Source organism: Herpailurus yagouaroundi, unplaced genomic scaffold, assembly GCF_014898765.1.
Source record: "Herpailurus yagouaroundi ecotype Mexico unplaced genomic scaffold, PumYag 221, whole genome shotgun sequence".
NCBI lineage: Eukaryota > Metazoa > Chordata > Mammalia > Carnivora > Felidae > Herpailurus > Herpailurus yagouaroundi.
Window position 1 is genome coordinate 11,683,212 of NW_024412452.1, and position 19,993 is coordinate 11,703,204.

Here is a 19,993-nt window from a genome sequence, read left to right on the forward strand (position 1 = left end):
GGGGGCAGCCCGCGGACGCTGGGCTCGGGCCTCTCGACTCGCCTCAGCCGGGGAGCCTTCCCCTTCGCCCCCAAAGTTTCTGGGTTCGTTGGAATTTTTGGATTCAGAGTTTTTTCCCTTTTTTTTTTCCACCTAGGAATTTGAGGGGAAAACTTTTGACAAATCGATCGCACTTTCTCTCCGCTAGCTCTTACGAGAGAGGCTCCCGCTGGACAAAGTTTTCCAAAGTTTTCCGAGTGTGATGGTTGCGGGGAGAGCTAATCCACCAGCTTGATTCACGGCTTCATCTCACCACCCTCGAGCAGTCCCCAAGCCCGCTATAAGGGAACAAACAAACAAACAAACAAACAAAGTTACACTCCGAGTCTCCTCGAGTCTCCTCTCTCTCTTCTTGTAGGCAATTTTTTTCCTCCCTCTCTCCGCTCCCCTCGCAGCCTCCACTCCCCTTCCCGCGGCCCCTTCCTCCTTCTCTGTTTCGGCTGGAGGTACCAGGACCCCCGGCCGCAGCCTCCCCTCCCCCGCCGTTCGTGTCCCTTCTCATCCGGCCTTCCCCTCCCCCGCCGCGGCCGGCACAGCCAATCCCCCGAGCGGCCGCCAACATGCTCTTTGAGGGCTTGGAGCTGGTGTCGGCGCTGGCCACTCTCGCCGCGTGCCTGGTGTCGGTGACGCTGCTGCTGGCCGTGTCGCAGCAGCTGTGGCAGCTGCGCTGGGCTGCCACCCGCGACAAGAGCTGCAAGCTGCCCATCCCCAAGGGCTCCATGGGCTTCCCGCTCATCGGAGAGACCGGCCACTGGCTGCTACAGGTAAGGGCGCACTCGCTCGGATGCTCTCCGGGGTCCGCTAGCGGCGAGCGCCGGGAGGAGGGAGCCGCGGGCTGGCCAGGGGGCGCCCGGAGCTTGAAGGCACGGGTCCCCGCCCCGCCCCTTCCCTCCTCTTTGCGGGTGCCGTCCGGGCTTCTCCTGCCCGCCTGCGGCGTGGTTTGGAGCCCACTGGCGCCCGGTGCGCAAATTCTGGGAGTTGATACGAGAGGTCCCAGGACCCCAGAGGGCTCCCAAGATTGACTTTCCCCCGTCGCTGGCGACCCAGCAGGGGTCTAGTGGGCTCCCCGCGCGGTGCGGGCCAGAGGGCGCGTCAGGTCGTGAGCCGATTTCGTCTCCCCTTCGCGTTCCAGGCCCCGGTCGCCGTCGGCTTCCGGGGCTTTGGCGGTGTCCTTGGGACCCGAACACTGAGTCGGGGAGACGAAGGAGCCAATGGCACCCAGAAGTGCCCCTTTTAGACCCCCGGCTGTGTTCCCGCCGCGTCGTCGGCTGCGCTAGGTACAACTGCCTTGGTCCAAGGTCGGAGAGAGCGTGTGTATTTTGTGGTGGGGAGGGAAGGAGGTACCCCAAAGAAGATGAAAAGCCTGAGACTCGAGGGTTCTTGGCTTTTAAGGAAAAGGGTCTATTTGCTTATTGGGTGGGGACACTGTAGCAAGGGAGAGAAACCTGGGATTGGTGTGTGAGATCCATAGAGTGTGTGCATGTTTGTTGCCAGACGCCTCACGACCTCACGCTGCTGGTGATAATGGGGGTGGGCGCGTCGGGAACCAGACTCAGGTAAGGTAATGGGGAGATTAACCTGGAATTAACCTCGTCAAGTGCTAGACAAACGCGTTTGCAAGTGGATACACACAGAATTTTTTCTTTTGGGGGTGGGGGACGCCTCTGGTCAACCGCGGGAAGTGTGTCGTGTTCGCGTGTGCACCGGTGTTTGTCCGGAGGATGCTGATGGCGGTTAAGAGAAGCACGAATGTCCTGAAGACAACCCGGGCAAGGGAGAGGTGGGGCGGGAGGCGAACGCAGAGACCTGTGGGTTTAGAAGTGCGAAAGCAAGGCTTGAAACTAACAGACGCGTGCAATCCGCGCGCGCACCACACTTACACCCTGCCGGCCCCGCCCCGCGCCAAGTGACAGCGGAGCGGGGGCGAGGAGGGTGACGCGCGTTTCCTCTGCGGTGTGGTCTTCCCAAGTCCCAGAATCGGCCCGTCTCTTTTGGGGTTGTTCAGCCAGTGGGGAGGGGTTCGCTTTCACCAATAGGGCTACCCTCCGCAGAGAAATCCCCAGAGCCTCTCCCTTGCCGCCACACTTAAAGAGTTAACTGCGGCGGTGGTCTAGGCTTTTGGCCGAGAATTTAGGAAATAAAATACCTCATACGGGCATCAGCTCCTGTCTTGTTAGAGCCAATCTGCGGAATGCATGGTCTGTCCCCACCTCCTTTTCCTGACCTTTCTCTGCCATCCAATGTCCCCCTGACCTTTTCTCTGAATCCCACAAGGGCCCCTTGGGGCTCCGTGTCCAACCCGCACAGAAGATGGGAAAAGGGAAGCAGGCCTACACCTCCCCTTCCATCAGCCCGCAGGGCCCTAGACTCCGCCGTGGGAGGGACATGGGGGATGCCTGTAGGAGGCCGCTGAAGGGGTTAATGGGAGCCCTCTGAATCCCAGCTTTATTTTTTTGGAGTCATTTATCAGATTTTACGGGGAGACCTCCAAGGGCTCTCCGTTTCCACCGTGCGCCATCTAAACAGAGCCTAGGGCTAAAAATACAACATTTTTGTATAAATTGGACTCGCGGCCCGAGCGGCCGCCCCTATGAAAGTCCTCTTTGTGAAGACCGTGGAAACGGCGGACAAATAACTCTTTATTAATGCCACAAAAAACGCACTTTAATTATAGTTAGGCAGATCAGAGGCGGGAGGGGGGCGGCGGGAGAGAGGCGGCGGCGACCTCGGAAAATTCACAACCCAACTTTTGTGTCGAAAGAAAAGAAAAACAGAGGAAAAGAAGGAGAGGAGAGACGGAGAGTCAGACGGAGCGAGCGAGACGGGTATAGCAGACGGAGGGAGGGAATCCCGCTCCTCAACCCCCCTTGGTCGCACCTCCATCCTCGCCTAGAATTCTCTTAAAGGGATAGACGCCGTCTAGAACCGCGGCAGGGTCGGAGAGCTCTCTCCTCCCCCACAACCTGGGATTGGGGTGGCGTCCCCCCGCGACCCAGCCCCCCTCCTGGAGGCGCGGGCGCTCTGGGCTCTCTCCCTGTCGCGCGCCCGGGCCGGGGCCGGAGGCGCATGTGGAAAAGTGATTAGGGATCCGGGTTCTGCAGAGTCACTTTTCGGCTGTGCTGGGGTGTGTACACATCTAGTTGGAGAATACTTTTCCGGAGAAGAAAGGAAAGTGAGGAGAGAGACCAGCCTAGGAAAAGGGGACCGCCGAGGTGTCCCTTCGGGGGTGCGTGACTCGGTAGGTCTGGAGTCCGCATCCGCACTTCGTTGGCGGCCGAGAGCTACGGCCGGACAGGTGGCGCCCCTCCCCTTCCCACCCGGTGCCGCCCCGGCGGGATAAGGGTTAACGTGGGGTGGGGTGGCGAGTGCCTACGTCAAAGGTGAGCGGGACGCCCCTGCCCCCGCCCCTCGGAGGTCCCCTCGGTTTCCGGTACCCGCGCGGGGGCCCGCTCAGCCAGCTCCTTTGAGAGCCGGGCCGGGGCCGGGGCTGGGGCCTAGGCGTCCTGGGCTCGCGCCGCCGCAGCCGCCGCCGGGGATCCGGTTACCTGCGACAGCCGCCCCGCCCTGCCCCGCCCCGCGGGAAGCGCCTTCCTCGGAGCTCCCGTTCCAAACTCCTGGGCGGCGACGAAAATCCTTCTCAGTTATTCCCAGGGCACATTGCATTAGGAAAATCGCGGCTCTCGGCCCGTGACCCTACCTTGCAGATCCCTCAGAGGGCCGCCGGGTCCCTTCGCGGCCCACCCCTGAGAACGGAGGAAACCCCAACCCCCTTCTGTAGTGACTGCCTCCGGGCACCGACCGCTCACCGCTATAAATAATCTTTGGCCTGCGGCCACCCCGCGGGGTCTCGCCAGCCCGTGGCCGAGAGCCTGGAAATATTTATTCCGAGAGGCTCCGGAGCGTGGGGCGGGGGAGCGAGGGGGAGGGGGGCGAAGGCTCTAGCTTTGGGTCCCGCGGTCCGGGATACCTTTTTCCTCCCGCAAGTCATTACTAAACACCCTCCCGAGGGGTGCCCCGGGCCTCCCGCCTCCTTGCATTATTTATTATCCTCTAGGCCCTACTTCCCAGTTCTTGTGCATGCTATGAAAAATAAAACCTTCGTGCGTGTTTGTGTGTGTGTGGGGGGGGGGGAGCAGGGGACTGGTGGCCTGAGCGGGGTCCTCCGCCCCTCCCCCGCGAGCCCTTCAGGCTGGGCCTCCCGGACATCTCATCTGGAGATGTACGCTCTGAGAGAGGTTTTTTTCCGTGGCTCCCGCAGGGTTCCGGCTTCCAGTCCTCAAGGAGGGAGAAGTATGGCAACGTGTTCAAGACGCACTTGCTGGGGCGGCCGCTGATCCGTGTGACTGGCGCAGAAAACGTGCGCAAGATCCTCATGGGCGAGCACCACCTCGTGAGCACTGAGTGGCCACGCAGCACGCGCATGCTGCTGGGCCCAAACACAGTGGCCAACTCCATCGGCGACATCCACCGCAACAAGCGCAAGGTAAGCGCTCTGGGTTAAGAACCCCGCAACCCTGCTCCGACCCTCTTCTTCTCTGTACCAGCCTCGGGTGTAAGGAGTTCGCAGAGCCCGGGAGACGCCCCCACTCGAATCTGAGACCCCATCTGTACACCATGCCAGAGGACCCCGCAGTTCCGTGCCTCGAAGTCTGCGGTCTAGGTTCCAGAGCTGACAGGCCTCCTCTGGGTCTGCCCGTTTGTTGGCTAGCTGTGCCTTTCCCACTACCAGGCCCAGGGGGGGGCTGGCTGTTCGGGGTGAGGGAAGTGGTTTAGAGGGAGCTTGAACGGGCAGGGACTAGGGCGTCCAACGCCTGTCCTCGCGGTGCTCCACAAAATTAAAAAGAGAAAAGGGCAGATGGTGGTCCATGCTCCCAAGGCCTGGAAACGGATCTTTGTAAAACCAAACCTAGCCTTTCTGCCACCGGTTGCTGGATTAAGGTAGACGCGGCAAGCGCTGGGAGCCGAGCACCCTGTGCGAGACGGTCGCGGAGCCTCGCCCGGGAGGGGTGAGATGGAATCTGGGCCACTGCTGCGAGAACCAGTCTGGATGGCGGAGGAAGGGCGAGGGGTGGGAGAGCAGCGGCGGCGCTGCAGGGGATCAAAGTGCACCTACCCCCTCCCCTAAAGAGGAAGAGAAAGTGGGTGTTTATCCTGTGGATTTCCCGAGCGCCTGCAAGAGGCGCGGAGGAGGCGAGCCAGCGCGCACGGAGCGAGCCTCCCCGCCCCCTCACAGGGCTGCGCCGCCGCCGCCGCGGCTCAGAGCGCGGGCGGCACGTGCTGTTTGAACTGCAGTAACCCGAAAGCTGAGCCGCCGGCGGGCGGGGCGGCGGCCGGCGGGCTTAAAGCCGCCAGTGAGGGGGCGCTGCACGACCTCCCCTCCCTCGGTGTTTTCCATTAGGTCAGAGGACTCATCCAGGTTTGAAACCTGAAGGGAAGAGAGGCAGCCTCTGATCTTCCCGGAGGAGTGGCAGAGTCTGGGAGGGGGGCGGGTAACGGTGAGCAGCCCTCTCGGCCAGAAGGCCATGTGGAGTGGTCTTTGTGAACGTAGGAATTAATCTTGTAGTATTTGGTGTCTTCTGCACTGCTTGCGACGAGTAGTTCTCCATAGCAGACAAGCAGACAAAAGGCGGCAAAATCTGATGGAAGAGACAACTCCCCCCCCCCCCCACCCCGCCCCGCGATAAAGCACGTACTGGAAGGGGCTCCTGAAGTAGTCTTCCCCATCTGCCTCACTAGAGCAGGAAGCAGCTAACAATTCCAGGGGGCAGATGAGGAGTGGCTGGGAGGGGGCTATAGGCTCAGGAATGGGGGGCTTATAAAATGTGCTGCCCATTATTTTTTTCCTAGTCTTTATGACTCCACCCAAAGCCTGTTCCAAAGAGTGAGGAGACAGCCTGAGATTCAGAAACCCAGCTCCGGGGAATACGTCTGTTTCCTCATTTTATTTTTATAGAGGCTTTGACAAGAAAAGTTATCATCCCCTTCTCACAGAAGGGGACACAGAGGCTTGGAGAGTTTGAGGGACTTGAACCAGGTCAGGAAGCAAAGAAAGGGCAGGACAGGGCATGCAACACAGGCATCGGTGAGATGAGTTGTTTCTGGGCCACCAAGCAGAGCCCTACTTAGTCCTGCCCACCTGGGCTTGCCAGAAACTGGTGGTTGGGGGTGGGGAGGAAGGAGAAGGCTGGATCAGGACCAGAGTGTGAGACCCTGGGGGTGCAGAGGGCTTGCTGTTGCCTTGTGGTTCCACCCACCCGGTGCCCAACTTGGCTGTGGGCCTCCAGGTGGGGAGGGCTCCCTGGAAAGCCCCCAGGTTTGGCCCACATTGTCCATTTGGGAGGAGGGAAGGAGAAGGCATGATGAATGCTGCCAGAGGAATGCACAGGGAAGGAAGGGGGAGGGAAGGATAGGGATGGAGCAGGGGTGGGGCCTGACACTGAGAGCCACATTGATGGTCTCCCTCTTTGGGGTACCCTATTCTCTAGTTCCTTGGGGATAGGAGGTGGCCAGAAAGCAGTTCATCCTGACAGAGGCTTGAGAACCCAGGGCAGGGTGCTCCCAGTGTGTGTACTAGTTGATGCTTGCTATGTGGCATTTATATGGGTCCTATGGTAAATGGGTGGGCGAAAGGGTCTCTCCCCTCCCCCCCCCCACAATCTCTCTAATTCAATTTTCCATAAACTTAGGTTTGCTGAGCCAAATTGAAGGCTTTGGACTAGGTAGACACAGAAGTGGGAATCTCGGTCTTTGCCTCAAGAAGTAGGATCTAGCTGGAGGGACGAGAAGAGGATAAATATTCAGGGGCATATTGTTGGTCCTGGAGAAAATGGCTAGTCTGCAGGACCCCAGTGCCCAGTGGACCCAGCCTGGGCAAGGTCGGGGGTGTGCCACGCACGATGCCTTATCCAGTCCACTCTGTAGTCAGGGACCTGGCTGGTGAGCAGGCCGCTGGGCCGGGCCCAGGCCTGGTTAGGATGTCCTCACAGGAAGTACAGCCCAGGTGTGCTGGGGCCTGGCTGGCTGGCGGGGAACTAGGAGCGTCACTGTTTCCATTGGGGCTGGTGGCCCACCCCTTCTCTGGGAGGTCCGACCAGATGTGCTGGGAAGGGGCTCCTTATAGCCATCGCTGCACTCCAGGTGTTTGCCCTGCTGTCCTGGTGGTCTAGGGCCAAGATGGGCGGGGTTGTTAGGGAGAAAGTCCGGAAAGTCTTGCCCAGTCTAACAAAATCCTCTCTTGGAGAGCCAGGCCTGTGTCCCTATAGCCACTACCTCAGACTCTGTCCCTTCTCTTTTGTAACTTCCCTTCCCCCAGGGGTCTGGGGTGTCTCTGATAATGGGGGAGGGATGTCATCCTTCTTTGTGTGCAGAGGCTGGGGTAATTACCCTGGAAGGGTGGATGGAGTGTGGTAGGGGAGATTGGGGGGAGAGTTGTCAGACACACAGAGGAGGAGTTGGGGGTAATTACAGAAGCTCCAGTGCACAGCCCCATACACCAGAATCAGGCATTTCCTCTTTTCCTTTGGAGATAGGGCGAGCCTTTCGGCACCAGAGGGCCAGCAGTTTCAGGGCACCTCAGACAGTAGTAGCCCTCCCCAAACTTGGAGAGCATCCCAGAGAATGCACTTAATCCTGGATTTCTGGTGTCCTGGAGATGGCAGGCATGGCTTTCCCTTCATCTCAGACTCCTGGCTACGGGGACTTCTGTACCCAAGGCTGAGGTGGGGGAGCAGCTCCCCAGGCTTTGGAGGTAAGGATTAAGAAGCCCTGCCTCCCCGCACACCATCCCTCAATGACCTGGCCTTTGGGCCCTGTCTTGGGTAGGAGTGGAGGTCAGGCTCAGGATCACTGCACCCCTCTCAGAGACCCTGTGCACCCTGCAGTCTGTGTTGGGGTAGAGAGTCCAGGAAGTGCTTCAGCAGGAGGGCAGAGCCAGGAGGGTTTGGGGGTCTTTAGGGAAGCCAGGCAAGACCTGCTCTAGATGGCCTTTGGACCAGTGCACAACCTCTGGCTGCAAAGTCTCCCCAGGCCCAGCTCGGGGCAGAAGTTCCCACCTGTACTGGATAGGAGGGTGGGTGGCGCGGCCAGGCAGCCCCGCTACGGAGAGCTCTGCCCCAGCCCCTTGGCTGAGGCACACAGCCTTTGTTCTGCCAGCCCCAGAAGTCCTTCACTCAAAAGTTACTGTAGCAGTAGCCGGTGGGTGCAGGGGCCGCCGAGGGCGCGGGTGGCAGGAGCGGATCTCTCTGAAGGTCAACGGGGGAGGGAGCCCATGGCCAGCCAGCCGCCAGGGCGCCTGGGAGTGGGTGCCTCCCTCCAATTGCCCTGTGCCAGGCAGTGGGCGGGTGGGCTGGCTGGGTGTAGGGTTCACCCTCTCCCGTTTCCCTCCTTTCTCTGTCCTCCCAGGGCAGGGAGGGGTCCAAGGCTATGATGCTGGGGGTGTCTGCTCACTTTCCAGCCTTGGGAGACAATTCTGGCCTTGACAGGGAGGGGAGGCTTGGCTGGGGTCTGCTCTGGCCCTGAGCCCCCTGTGCCAGCCATTGTCTCTGTTCAGGATGGCCCAGGCTGAAAGACCGGGGTTAAGAGCGTGCCTCTAGGGGAAGAGAAATGCTGAGAGCAGGAATATAGTAACCAGAACAGCTGGCCTTTTCCTTAGAATAAACTTGGCCATAAAGAAGCGGCCCCTTAGGGTTCTTAGATAAATTCAGAGCTCCCGGGATTGGTAAGAGGGTGGCTCGTGGGGTTTGGAGTGGTGGGAGATGGGGTTCCCTGCCGTTGGTGAGTGTGGCCAGTCATGGTCTGGACTGTGACATTGGGAGAACCCTTCCCCCCTTGGGCCTCAGCTTTCTGAGGGGGTTTTGCTATGGCTGGAAGAAGGATGAGTGTCTCGGCAAACCTAAACCTTCAGATTCTGTGGCTTAGGTATCTGCCAAGGGCTGCTCTCCCTCCCCCACCATGTGCTTTTGTCCTGGGGACAGAATTAGAGCTAGAGTCAACTGGGGGGACAGACCCTCTGTTCCCATAGGGGCTGGGAACCCAGAAGCATGCCCAGGCTGGGGGGTTTGGGCTGGCCCCTCCCAACCAGAGGGGCTGAGACGGGATTGGCTCAGGAGGCCGCCAAGGTGAAGTCCAGGCCCAGTGGAAATGCCAGGCATCTGGGAAGATGACGTCCTCTCTTGTCCTCCCCCTTACTTGAGTTTAAAGTACACACCTTGGCGTCACCCCTGTGCTGTGCGGACAGCTGCCTCGGAGGCTGCCTGCCCTCTGTTATTCTTTCCACTCCGCAGGCTGTGGCTCCGGTGGCTTGGCTTGGCGGGGTGGCCTGCCCAGGCCCCCACCCTCCTGGGCAGCCGCTTCCATTCCTCCCAGTCTGAGTCACTGGCCCAAGGAGTAGGTTCGCTCTCTGACTCTTCCCGCTCCCGAGGCTGCCTGTCCAGAGGCTGTCTGTCCGTCTGTGCATTCATGGCCACCAGCTGAGAAGGGGGAGGCTATCTGGCTGAGCAGGTCAGCAAGCAGGGCTCTGGGGCTCCAGTGTGCCACTCCTCTCCCAGGGGCTCTATGTGAGAGGCAGGAGGGGGAAGCATGTATAGAAACAATTATGGAGGATTTGAACCTTGACAAGCCCCCTGGTGTCCCACCCCTACCCCCTCCCATTCAGGGGAGAGAGCGAGAACAAGGATGTAGACCCTTGAGCCAGTTGCTTTGCTGGAGAAACTGATGGGGGTGATGGAGGGTTTCCAGGCACGCCCTCCAAGGCGAGAGCCCATCCTGCGCCGCGCCGCGTCGGTGCCTGGGAGTTCTCGGGTCTCCCGTGACACTCTGCTTTCTCTGTCCCGGCACCAACCCTGGTGGGAAGTCCATACCTGCTGTTCCCTCTGCAGGGCTTTGCCTGGGCCACAGCTGGTTCCCGATGACCTTTGTCCAACATTCTTGGCTCACTTTTGGGAATTCCTAGGGAAGCCCCAGAGGGAAACAAAGCAGCTGTGGCTCCTGTTACAACTGTGGTCAGGGCAGTCGGCTCTGGGGGCTGGGAACCCTTCCTCTCTTCACACCGCGCAGCTCCGCTGGGCGCCTTCCCGTGTGCCCGAGTCCTGACCCCGCCCGCCCGACGTGGCCCAGGCCTCCCTGTGCCCTGGCCAGCACCTCCGCCTCCTCCTGGCCTTTGTGGTGGGTGGTGGTTTCTGGGCTGCCTCGGCTGTGGGAAGTGCCCTCGTTGTTAATCCTGGGCACCAACCCAGAGATGAGGCCCGGGAGTTTTCCTGGTGCCTGGGAGGCCCTGATGTCTGTGGAGCCGCTGGGCTGGAAGCAGGGGCATGGACTGGATGACCTCTGAGCAAGGTCCTCTGGGCTCAGAGCGCCTGCAATCTCCCTTTGCTTCACTTCTCGGTTGGCCATTTTCTCCGCCTCGGGGGGCTCTGAGAGGAATCATGGGTGAGATGGCTAGGTGGAAAGGGACCCAAGAACATCCAGTTAAACTTCTCATGAAACCAGTGGGGAAACTAATCCCTAGAGAGGACAGTGACCTGCTGGCTGCCACTGATGAGTCAGGGTCAAGAAAAGAACCCTGGACCTGGCTGTAATTCCCTTTTCAGAAGCCCCAGCCCAGAAGCTTGCAGGTGCAGGGTGGCAGAGGGTTTCCTGGGGATCATTCCCAGCTCCCCATAAGGACCCCTGTCTTCCTAGAGGTGACGTGTGGACCTCTTACCCTCGGAGTCCATCTGCTTAGTCCCAAATCCCCCTTGGTCCTCCTGCCCTCTTTGGACCCCAAGGTTTGAGAAGGAGCAGTTCATCTGGCCATCACTAGAGGGCGCAGGGAATGTAACCTTTGGGGCAGGGCAGGGCAGGGCAGGGTTCCTCAATGGGTCACATCTGGCCAGTCCTTAAAGTGCAGTGGGGGTCCTCAGAGCGCCTCCTTTGGTAACCCTGGGATGGCCCCTCCTGGGCCACTGTAGCCTGCTTGGAGTGCGTGCATGGGGGCCTGGTGGGCCCTTACCAGGTGACTCATGCAGTGCCAGATTCTGGACTCTTTCAAGGGGACGGCATCTACTTTGGGACACATAGATACTGGCATTTATGTGCTCTGTACATTGAAAGGAACCACAGAGCTCACGTCTTTCAACCTCACCACTTTATAGATGAGGAAACTGAGGCTGGGGGGCGTGATTAGGCCATGGTCACACAGTAAGTTGGTAAGTTAAAACTTAGGTCTCTGGATGCCCACTCTGCCCTTGCAGAGTCACCACCCCGCTGCATATTAGAGCGTAGCTGGCTTTGACACTGACCAGTCTAGGTCTGCATGGCCTCTGTCCTGTTATCCACCGCCACATGCCCACCTTTGGGCTCAGGTCTCCTGGTGCTGGGAGCCTGGCCAACCCTTGGCCCCATCCCCTCCATGACAGTACTCAGTTGGCCCTGGACTGGCTGGTCCTAGGCCAGGTGTGGCCTCCCTCTCCCTGCCTGCCCCCACCTCCAGTCTCCTCACTGAGGCCTGGTAGCCACAGAGTATCTTTCTGCCTCCCTGATGAGCATTTTGCTGTTTTGTAAGGGCCCTTAGTTGGCCAGCACTGGGCTTTGGGGACTGGGCCCCATTCCCACCCCATAAGAGCCAAACTTGGAATCCTGAGGACACAGGGTGTGTGTTGGGGGGGGGTACTGAGGCAGAGAGCACACTGCCTTTATCCATAGCCCTCTGAAGAGAGTAGCAGCTGAAGTCTCCCTTGTATATTCCTGGGACCCCCACAACTGAGCAAGGTGTGAGTGACCCATTCAGGCCCGGGCTGCCCTTGGCCACTTCCCATCATCCTTTTACATTTCAGCTGTCCCTTAATAGCAAGAGCAGCCCCGAACAGTGCTGGCTTCTCTGCCCCTCACTGGCCTCCTTCCCTCCCTCCGTCTGCCCACCGGGAATTTCGGAATGAAAGTGCTATTGTGAACGCCTGGCTGGGCCACTGAAGGGCCAGCACTGTTATTTCTGCAAACCAGCCCTCCCATTAGCCATGCAGGGCTGAGGCCAGGAAAATGTTACCTTTTCCTCCTCGAGCTGACTGCAGGGGAAATTCTCACATTTACAGTTTGTGCGGTGGTTGTGTTTGGGGGACAGGAGGGGAGGGTGAGCGCGTGTGTGTGGTTTGCGTGGGTCAGGGTAGGGGGGCTAGAGGAATATTTGTCTCCTTCTCCTGTGCTGTCCCTCCCCTCTCTGCCTTCCCCAGTGACCTTTCCCTCGCTGTTGGTGGGGGTACCCCCTTCTGCTCTGGACTCTTGGAGGGGGTAGAGGATGTTGGTTATGAGTGGGACACACAGGCGATCAGTAAATAAACTAATGTTGTCCCCTCTCCTGTACACCGTGGTCACCAGTGTGAAAACTGTGCTGGGGCATTTGGCTAAGGAGGGGGCAGAGGGTGTTACTGAGGAAGCAGGAGGATGGAAAGCAGAGAAGGTGGAAATAGGGACTCACTGGCTACTTAAAATGGACCAGGAAGATGCAGGGCACTAAAAGAGCTTCTGTTTGGCTTTGTGATCTTTTGGGGTGGAAAATCTTGCCCCCATTCCCCTGCCTCCAGGCCTGGCCACATTGAAGACATTTTTGTGGCACAGCTATTAACAGATGGCCTGGGATCTGCATCCAGTAGGTGTTTCCCAGGGAATAAGAGCAATTTGGTCTCAGGAAGTCCTGCCTGTGGTCTAACCTCAGACTCTCTTGTCCTCCCATCAGTGGAGAAGAAGAGCCACCTAGTGCTTTCCATCTCTTCCTTGGCCAGTCCTCGCACCTGTGTTCCACTCCTCCTGGGCGCTTCTGCCCCTGTGGCGGGGGAGTTTGGGAATGGGTTCCTGTCGTGGAGGGGCCAGCTCCTCCGCAGCCCTGCCCAACACTCCGTTGCGTGCTCCCCAAAGCTGATACAGCCACATCGCCTGCAGACCTGCTGGCGGCTGGACTGCCCAGTCCGCAGGGCTTTGCCACTGTTTGGAGCGCATGCTTTTCTGGGCGTCAGGAAAGGAGAGGACAGCTCACATCTCCATGTGATGACATGGAAGGTCCTGACTTTGAATAAAAGTGCCCACGAATGGTGTTTTAAGCCTGTCCTTCCCCTGGTTCTGCCTCAAGGCACAGGCAGCAGGAGGGGCTTTGGAGGTAGGCGAGCCAGCAGGTGTTTGTGTCTAGAGCTGGAAAGCAGAGCTCGATTGGAGTGGGGACCCAGAGTCTCTGTGGCCACCGTCCTGGCTGCATGCTTCAGCGGGGCCCCCTGGGAGCCGAGAGGGCCGGCACGAGCGCCTCTTGCCACTGTCCCCTGCCCTCCAGGTCTTCTCCAAGATCTTCAGTCATGAGGCCCTGCAGAACTACCTGCCTAAGATCCGGCTGGTGATCCAGGACACGCTTCGCGCCTGGAGCAGCTGCCCTGAGGCCATCAACGTGTACCAGGAGGCGCAGAAGCTCACCTTCCGCATGGCCATCCGTGTGCTGCTGGGCTTCAGCATCCCCGAAGAGGACCTTGGCCACCTCTTTGAAGTCTACCAGCAGTTTGTTGAGAATGTCTTCTCCCTGCCTGTCGACTTGCCTTTTAGCGGCTACCGACGGGTGAGCACCCAGGGCCTGGGAGGAGAGGAGATGGGGCATCCATGAACCCACTTGGAGTGACATGGTGGCCGACCACTAAGACGCTCACTGGTCACACAGACAGAGGGGAGGTGTCAGCAGAAGGGTGGGGGTGGAGCCTTCACCTGCTGGTCTCTGCAGTTTAGGTGGGAAGTTCTCAGAGGAGTCCTTTCCCTGTGGCCCTCCCGGCCGTGGGAGGGGGCCCTTCCTCTTTGGTGACCAGGTGGCCTCCTTCTCCCCTCAGGGCATTCAGGCACGGCAGATCCTGCAGAAGGGCCTAGAAAAGGCGATCCGGGAGAAGCTGCAGTGCACCCAGGGCAAGGACTACTCAGACGCACTGGACATCCTCATTGAAAGCAGCAAGGAGCATGGGAAGGAGATGACCATGCAGGAGCTGAAGGTGGGGGCGGCCTCCCCAGTGGTCAGCGCGAGCGCCCCATGCTCTGTTTCTACCCCTTCTGCTCCCGGCCCACAGGGACTGTCCCTGACCAGCTGTGGTGGCCATCACTGCTTGGGGCTGGGGCACTTAACCAGAAAAGAGACCGTGTCCCCGTCTGCTTAGTGTGCAGACTGATGGGGATAGACGAGAAGCATCCGCAGTGGGTGGTACCGCCCCCCACCACAGCTTCTGTGCACCCACACTCTCCATCCCACCCACAATCCCATCCACCATTTAGGAAAAGGTACTGAAAATTGGCCCCTAGAAACCCCGTGCACATTTGGTGTCGGAGGCTTCATTGACCCCCTCAACCCCTCGACCCCCTCCACCTCCCGGTATTCACCATTTCAGTGCATCATGGTCCCCAGAAGGGAAGCCACTTGCGTGAGGGCAGCCTCAGTCCTTGGGGAGGAACAGGGAGATTTGGACCTGACTCGGGTCTCCTCCCATCCTACCAGCCTTTTCAAACTGGTGGCACTCAATACCGTCTCCCAGCCTGTCTGGTACTCGCTAAGCCCAGTCAGGCTGCCAACACCATGACTGTCCACACTGGCCTCCAAGAAGGGCTTCCTGCCCGCCCCTTTTTAGGGTGGGTGTACCACCTGAGGAGGGATTCATCAACTCATCCTGGTCTCGACTCTGCCACCCGCATGCCTGCCGGGTGCCCACGGAGACTTCCTGAAGACTCCGCCATCCCCACTGTCTGTGCTCACCCTTAGTCTGGCTCCTGCTTTCCCCCTAGCGAGCCATTAGGAACTCCAGTGACCTTCCTGTTTGACAAGAAGTGTTGTGCCACGGCGAGTCAGAAACCCAGGTCCCTTCCCTCTCCTCTCTAGGCCTTCACGTGTAAAATACAGGGTTCGGGATGAGGTGACCTGCTGAGACCTTTCCCTGGGGTACCCAGTGCCCAGGTGTCTTGCTCCCCTGAGAACCCTGGTGGGGTCTGAGGCTTCTGGGGGCCACCTCCGCTCAGCCCAGCACACGTCCCCGTGGGTGTGGTCCCAGGTCACCTCCCCAACCCCATCAGTACTCCTGACCTCCTACTAGATGTCCTGGGGATGGAGGAAGGGGCTGCGGCTGCCAGCTGGAAAGCCCCAGTGTAGACCCACCCTGCTCGCCACACCGGGCCTGGCTCCTTGAGATTTGTCCTTTTTCTTCTGTGAGCTCACTGCGCTGATTAGGCCTGCTGGGGCTGGCTCTGGAATCCAGCAGTGAGGGAGAAGCAGCCCTGCCCCAAGGGACTTCCAGGCTCGTGCCTCTGCCCTGGACTGTAGCAGCTAATTCTCCTGCCCAGCCGGGGGACTGGCCCCGTGACCTGTGTCTGTTGTGGCCCGGATGCCGCAGCAACATGAGGCTCAGAGGCAGGCCCAGCTAGATGAGCCTGGGGCACGGGGGATGCCGGTGGAGCGGGGCTGCCCCGGCGCTGGATCATCGACGATGCCTCTCTCCTTGCCGCTGCAGGACGGGACTCTGGAGCTGATCTTCGCAGCCTACGCCACCACTGCCAGTGCCAGCACCTCGCTCATCATGCAGCTGCTGAAGCACCCAGCCGTGCTGGAGAAGCTGCGAGAGGAGCTGCGGGCCCAGGGCATCCTGCACAGTGGCGGCTGCCCTTGTGAGGGCACACTGCGCCTCGACACCCTCAGCGGGCTACACTATCTGGACTGTGTCATCAAGGAGGTTATGCGCCTTTTCACACCCATTTCTGGTGGCTACCGTACCGTGCTGCAGACCTTCGAGCTTGATGTGAGGCTGGGCCCTGCGGGGCTGGGGCTTTGGGGATCCTTGGGAACATTGCTTTGGGGGTGGGGGCTGGCTGCTGGGAAAGAACAGCCTTTTTGTCAGGGTACTTCAGTACCCAGATGCTGGGTCAGATGAAGCTAACCCGGGTATCATAATGGGAGTTGCATGTGGACATCTGTAAACAAGAGACAGGACTAACATGCTGAGGGGGGGAGCTGTGGGGGGAGGGGGTGCCACAGTGGGGGGCCTCTAGAAACATCTGGACCTGTGGGGCTGGCAGGCAGAAAGTCATCTGCCCTCTCTCAGACCTCCTCCGGCTTTCACCACCATACCTCACCCCTGCCCCCGTTTTGCCTCCAGGGTTTTCAGATTCCCAAAGGCTGGAGTGTCATGTACAGCATCCGGGATACCCACGACACGGCACCTGTGTTCAAAGACGTGAACGTATTCGATCCAGACCGCTTTGGTCAGGCACGGAGTGAAGACAAGGATGGCCGCTTCCATTACCTCCCGTTCGGCGGCGGCGTCCGCACCTGCCTGGGCAAGCATCTGGCCAAGCTGTTCCTGAAGGTGCTGGCGGTGGAGCTGGCTAGCACGAGCCGCTTTGAGCTGGCCACCCGGACCTTCCCCCGCATCACCTTGGTCCCTGTCCTGCACCCCGTGGATGGCCTCAGCGTCAAGTTTTTTGGCCTGGACTCTAACCAGAACAAGATCTTGCCAGAGACGGAGGCCATGCTGAGCGCCACAGTCTAAACGCGCCTGGCCCATACCCCCACCTCAGCCCAGCCAGGCGGGGTGGGGTGGGGTGGTGGTGGTGGGAGGCACCAGAAGGGTCGAAACCTGTGTGTGGGAGGGGGTGGGAACGTGGGGAAGGGGGAGCGGCCCCCCATACCTTACCCTCCCCTGTTTCCTCTCCCTGGCAAACCCTACCCAAAGCCACAAGGGCCCCGTCCTTCCAGGGGAAAGGCTCTTCTCCTGGCTCCTACTTCTCTCCAGTCCCTCCAGTTCCCACCAGCTTAGCTTCTGGGAAGGGGCATGGCGGGGCACTCTGCATGCCCATTACAGTGTTAAAAGTCAGTGGCTTGGCTGTCGCATTTGCTTGTCATGTTCTGAACTGGTCCCACCTCTCCCATTTCTTTTGGGCCCCTTTAGTCTGAGGACGGGTGGTTGAGGGGGAGGGAGGAAAAGAGGTGCCCCGTTTGGGGCTCTCTTCAGCACCCCCTCCCTTCCTGCTTTGACTCAGACTGGTAGAGTGCCCCTCCTGGGGTGGCTGCCCAGGAATAGCATACTGGGTAAGAGAACACGAGTCACCCTTGGTAGAGTGGGGGGCTGCAAGCAGCCTGCAGGGGCCCCACCCTGTTGCCAGTTTGGACATTTGAAATTACCTATTGCTGCTACTTTTTCTCTCTCTGACCTTGGGGCAAAGGAGCCCCAGGCCCTGTCCTCCCAGCACCCTCCCTGGTGGCCCTGGGCATGCGCACTGACATCCTCACCTTCCTGCCAGGCAGCCTTGAGCCCACCCTACTTCCCTGTTACACACATGCCCAAGGCCTTTGGCTCACGGGCTGCCCGCTGCCCCTCACCCCGGACCCTCCCCACTCCCCCCATATTTATTCACTTATACAACCGAATCTTGGCGTTCCCGGGGACTGGAACAAGCATCTCTTCTGTCCCCAGCCTCCTTCCCAGCTGTCCAGGGCAGGGCTTCTGCGAATGGGTCCTCCCACCCACGGGCTCCAGACCTTCTGTGGGTTCAACCTCAGAGCCTCACTCTCCGGGTGAAGTCCAGTGCCTCCACCTTTGCCCCCTGGCGGTGGTGGGGAAATGGCCCCCTGCCTCCCTCCCTGCTCTGTCAAAAACCCTGTTCACATGGGGATTTGGAGGCTGCCACAAGCTCTTGCTTGGCCACTCTTCACCCCGGTGCCCCCCACTCCTCCTAGTGAGCATGGGGAAGTATACGGGTTCTTTCCTCTGACAGGGAGTGAGGGCCCCTGTTGTCCGTCCCTTGACCCTCACCCTTGGCCCTTTGCCCTTGGAGAGATGTCCTTGAAGTCCCACCCACCTCTATGCCACTGTCTACTTAGCCCAGCTCAGAGGTGTGGGGACAAGACGAAAGCAAGGGGAGGTGAGCGAAGGAGGCGGCCCGTTCGCTGCGCTGACTCAGGTCCTCTGCCGTGGTCTGGAGGCAGCTGCAGTGGGGAGGGTGCTGCAGAGCTGAGGAGGAGGGTACGTGCGATTTGTCAGAAGTGATTTGGCTGAAAACTGGCCAGTCAGGGGATGACTGGGGGACAGAGGAGTGGTTCCTGCCACTGGCATTTTGAGTGTTGGAAATTTGGGATGCCTCCCGGGATGGTTTTGGGGGTCTCTGGTGAGTCTCTAAGTGATTTTGTCTGTTTTCAGATTTTTCTTGGCTTTCTGTGTTTCTCTATTGGATTTTGATGTTATATAAAATCGACGAATCATCTTTACAAGAAAATCAAAAACACACATTAGAGACAGAAGAGTGCAGGATTCCATTCCCTCCAGTTCCCTCTCTGTAGCAGTGGCTACTGTGGCCGCTGAGTGGCCCCCTCATGGTGCTTGCAGACCCCCACCCGCCCCCACTCACATCCCTGTGTGGTAGGCTTTAGGGCAACGGGTTCATGCCTGGTGGACCGCTCTATAACCCCTGTTCTCAAGTGTTTCATTTGGTTCCTACATTTTCACCACTAAAAAACAGTGCAGAACAGGGGCATCATTGACAAAGAGACATTTTTAAAATATTAGCAAAATCTCTCAATCCACCCCCCCCCCCACACACACACATTCTGAAAAACAGGCAAAAATGTGTCAAGACTCATCAACGCTTGCAAAATATCTGCATGGTGCACCAGAATTTCATACCCATAAAAAAGCCCAGTGTCTGCAAGGTTCCTGGTCCATTAAACTGACCCAGCTTGTCCTGAACCAGTCGCTTTTGACTGAACATCTAGGAAGGCAGTAAGTGCTACTTCAGACAGGAAGCCCACCAGGCCTGGCCCTGGTAAGGGGGTGGGGGGTCCGGAGGGCTCTGGGAGGCATCAGTGGCCTTCTCTTGGGGTGACCAGCCTGGGAGGGGCAGAGGGGAAGTCGGAGGGGGTCCCCGTGAGGAGGAAGGAAGGATTATTTACCCCGCTGGGTCTCAAAGGCAACAAGAAGGGAACCGAAAGAAGCTCTTGACTGGCTGACAGGAGGGTCCCAGTGTCGAAATTCAGCCGTCTCTCCTCTGTCCATCCGTGTCCGTGTGTTTCTTGTATAGGCTCTATAGAGGTAGTGCTAGATGGGTGATGTTTCCTCACTTACCATTCCTAACTATTGTAACTTGACATTAAAAAGACAAAACCCCACAACCCTCTTCCTGCCACGGGCTTGCAGATTGAAGCACTTTCGATGTTGGGCGCTGGCGTTTGTGTTCTGGGTACCATCCTGACCCTGCCCGGATCACTATAATATTATTTTATACACAAAACTTTTTTTTTCATAAATGTTATAATTTTGTGTCTGTCTTTATAAACTATTATAAGTACTATTTTTGTTATAATTCAAAATAGATATTTAGTATAAAGTTTTTGCTGTTAAATATTTGTTATTTAGTAAAATATGAATTTTTTTCTCTATTGTAAACATGGTTCAAAATATTAATATGTTTTTATCACAGTTGTTTTAATATTGAAAAAGCACTTGTGTGTTTTGTTTTGATATGAAACTGGTGCCGTGTGAGTGTTTTTGCTGTCATGTGGTTTTAATCTGTATATAATATTCCATGTTGCATATTAAAAAAAAAAATGAATGTTGTGCATTTTGTGATTTTGGAAATACTCAACCTGGCTCTTTTATAGGCTTCCATAATAAACCGTGGGGACTCACCCTTGTTTGCCTGTCTGGTCTCTGCATTCTCAGCATTGCTGTAAGGGTCCTCCCGGCCACCCACATGCCCTTCCCCTATGCCCACCTGCCAGGCAGGAAATTCTTCCCCACAACCAAGCTCACCATTCCTTGTGCATAGGCACAGAGAGGTCCGTGCCAGTGCCCTGGGAGTAGTGGGTTCCCCTGGGTGGGGAGACGTGTAAATGTACAGCCACTGGTCCCCATACATTGGGGGATGGGGCAGCTGGGAGTTGTCTCCGCTGGCCGACTGTGGCCATGACCAGCTCGGCCGGGAGTCTCAT

At 58.4% G+C, this 19,993-nt stretch overlaps 1 protein-coding gene across 3 annotated transcripts in view; it reads left to right on the top strand.

Annotated features, from left to right (window-relative positions):
• Positions 1 to 19,695, top strand: part of CYP26B1 (cytochrome P450 family 26 subfamily B member 1) — a 20,689-nt gene extending 994 nt beyond the window's left edge. Inside the window, exons 1-7 of one of the 3 annotated variants that reach the window (XM_040458554.1) lie at positions 1 to 83; positions 188 to 803; positions 4,298 to 4,522; positions 13,331 to 13,606; positions 13,869 to 14,024; positions 15,525 to 15,809; positions 16,167 to 19,695. In XM_040458554.1, the coding sequence (XP_040314488.1) occupies positions 600 to 803; positions 4,298 to 4,522; positions 13,331 to 13,606; positions 13,869 to 14,024; positions 15,525 to 15,809; positions 16,167 to 16,559 (1,539 nt within the window). In that variant the 5' untranslated portion in view covers positions 1 to 83; positions 188 to 599 and the 3' untranslated portion in view covers positions 16,560 to 19,695. Of the gene's footprint in view, positions 804 to 4,297; positions 4,523 to 13,330; positions 13,607 to 13,868; positions 14,025 to 15,524; positions 15,810 to 16,166 lie in introns of all 3 variants that reach the window. The other 2 variants (XM_040458553.1, XM_040458552.1) reach the window with 2 other exon arrangements.
• Positions 19,696 to 19,993: the final 298 nt, after the last annotated feature.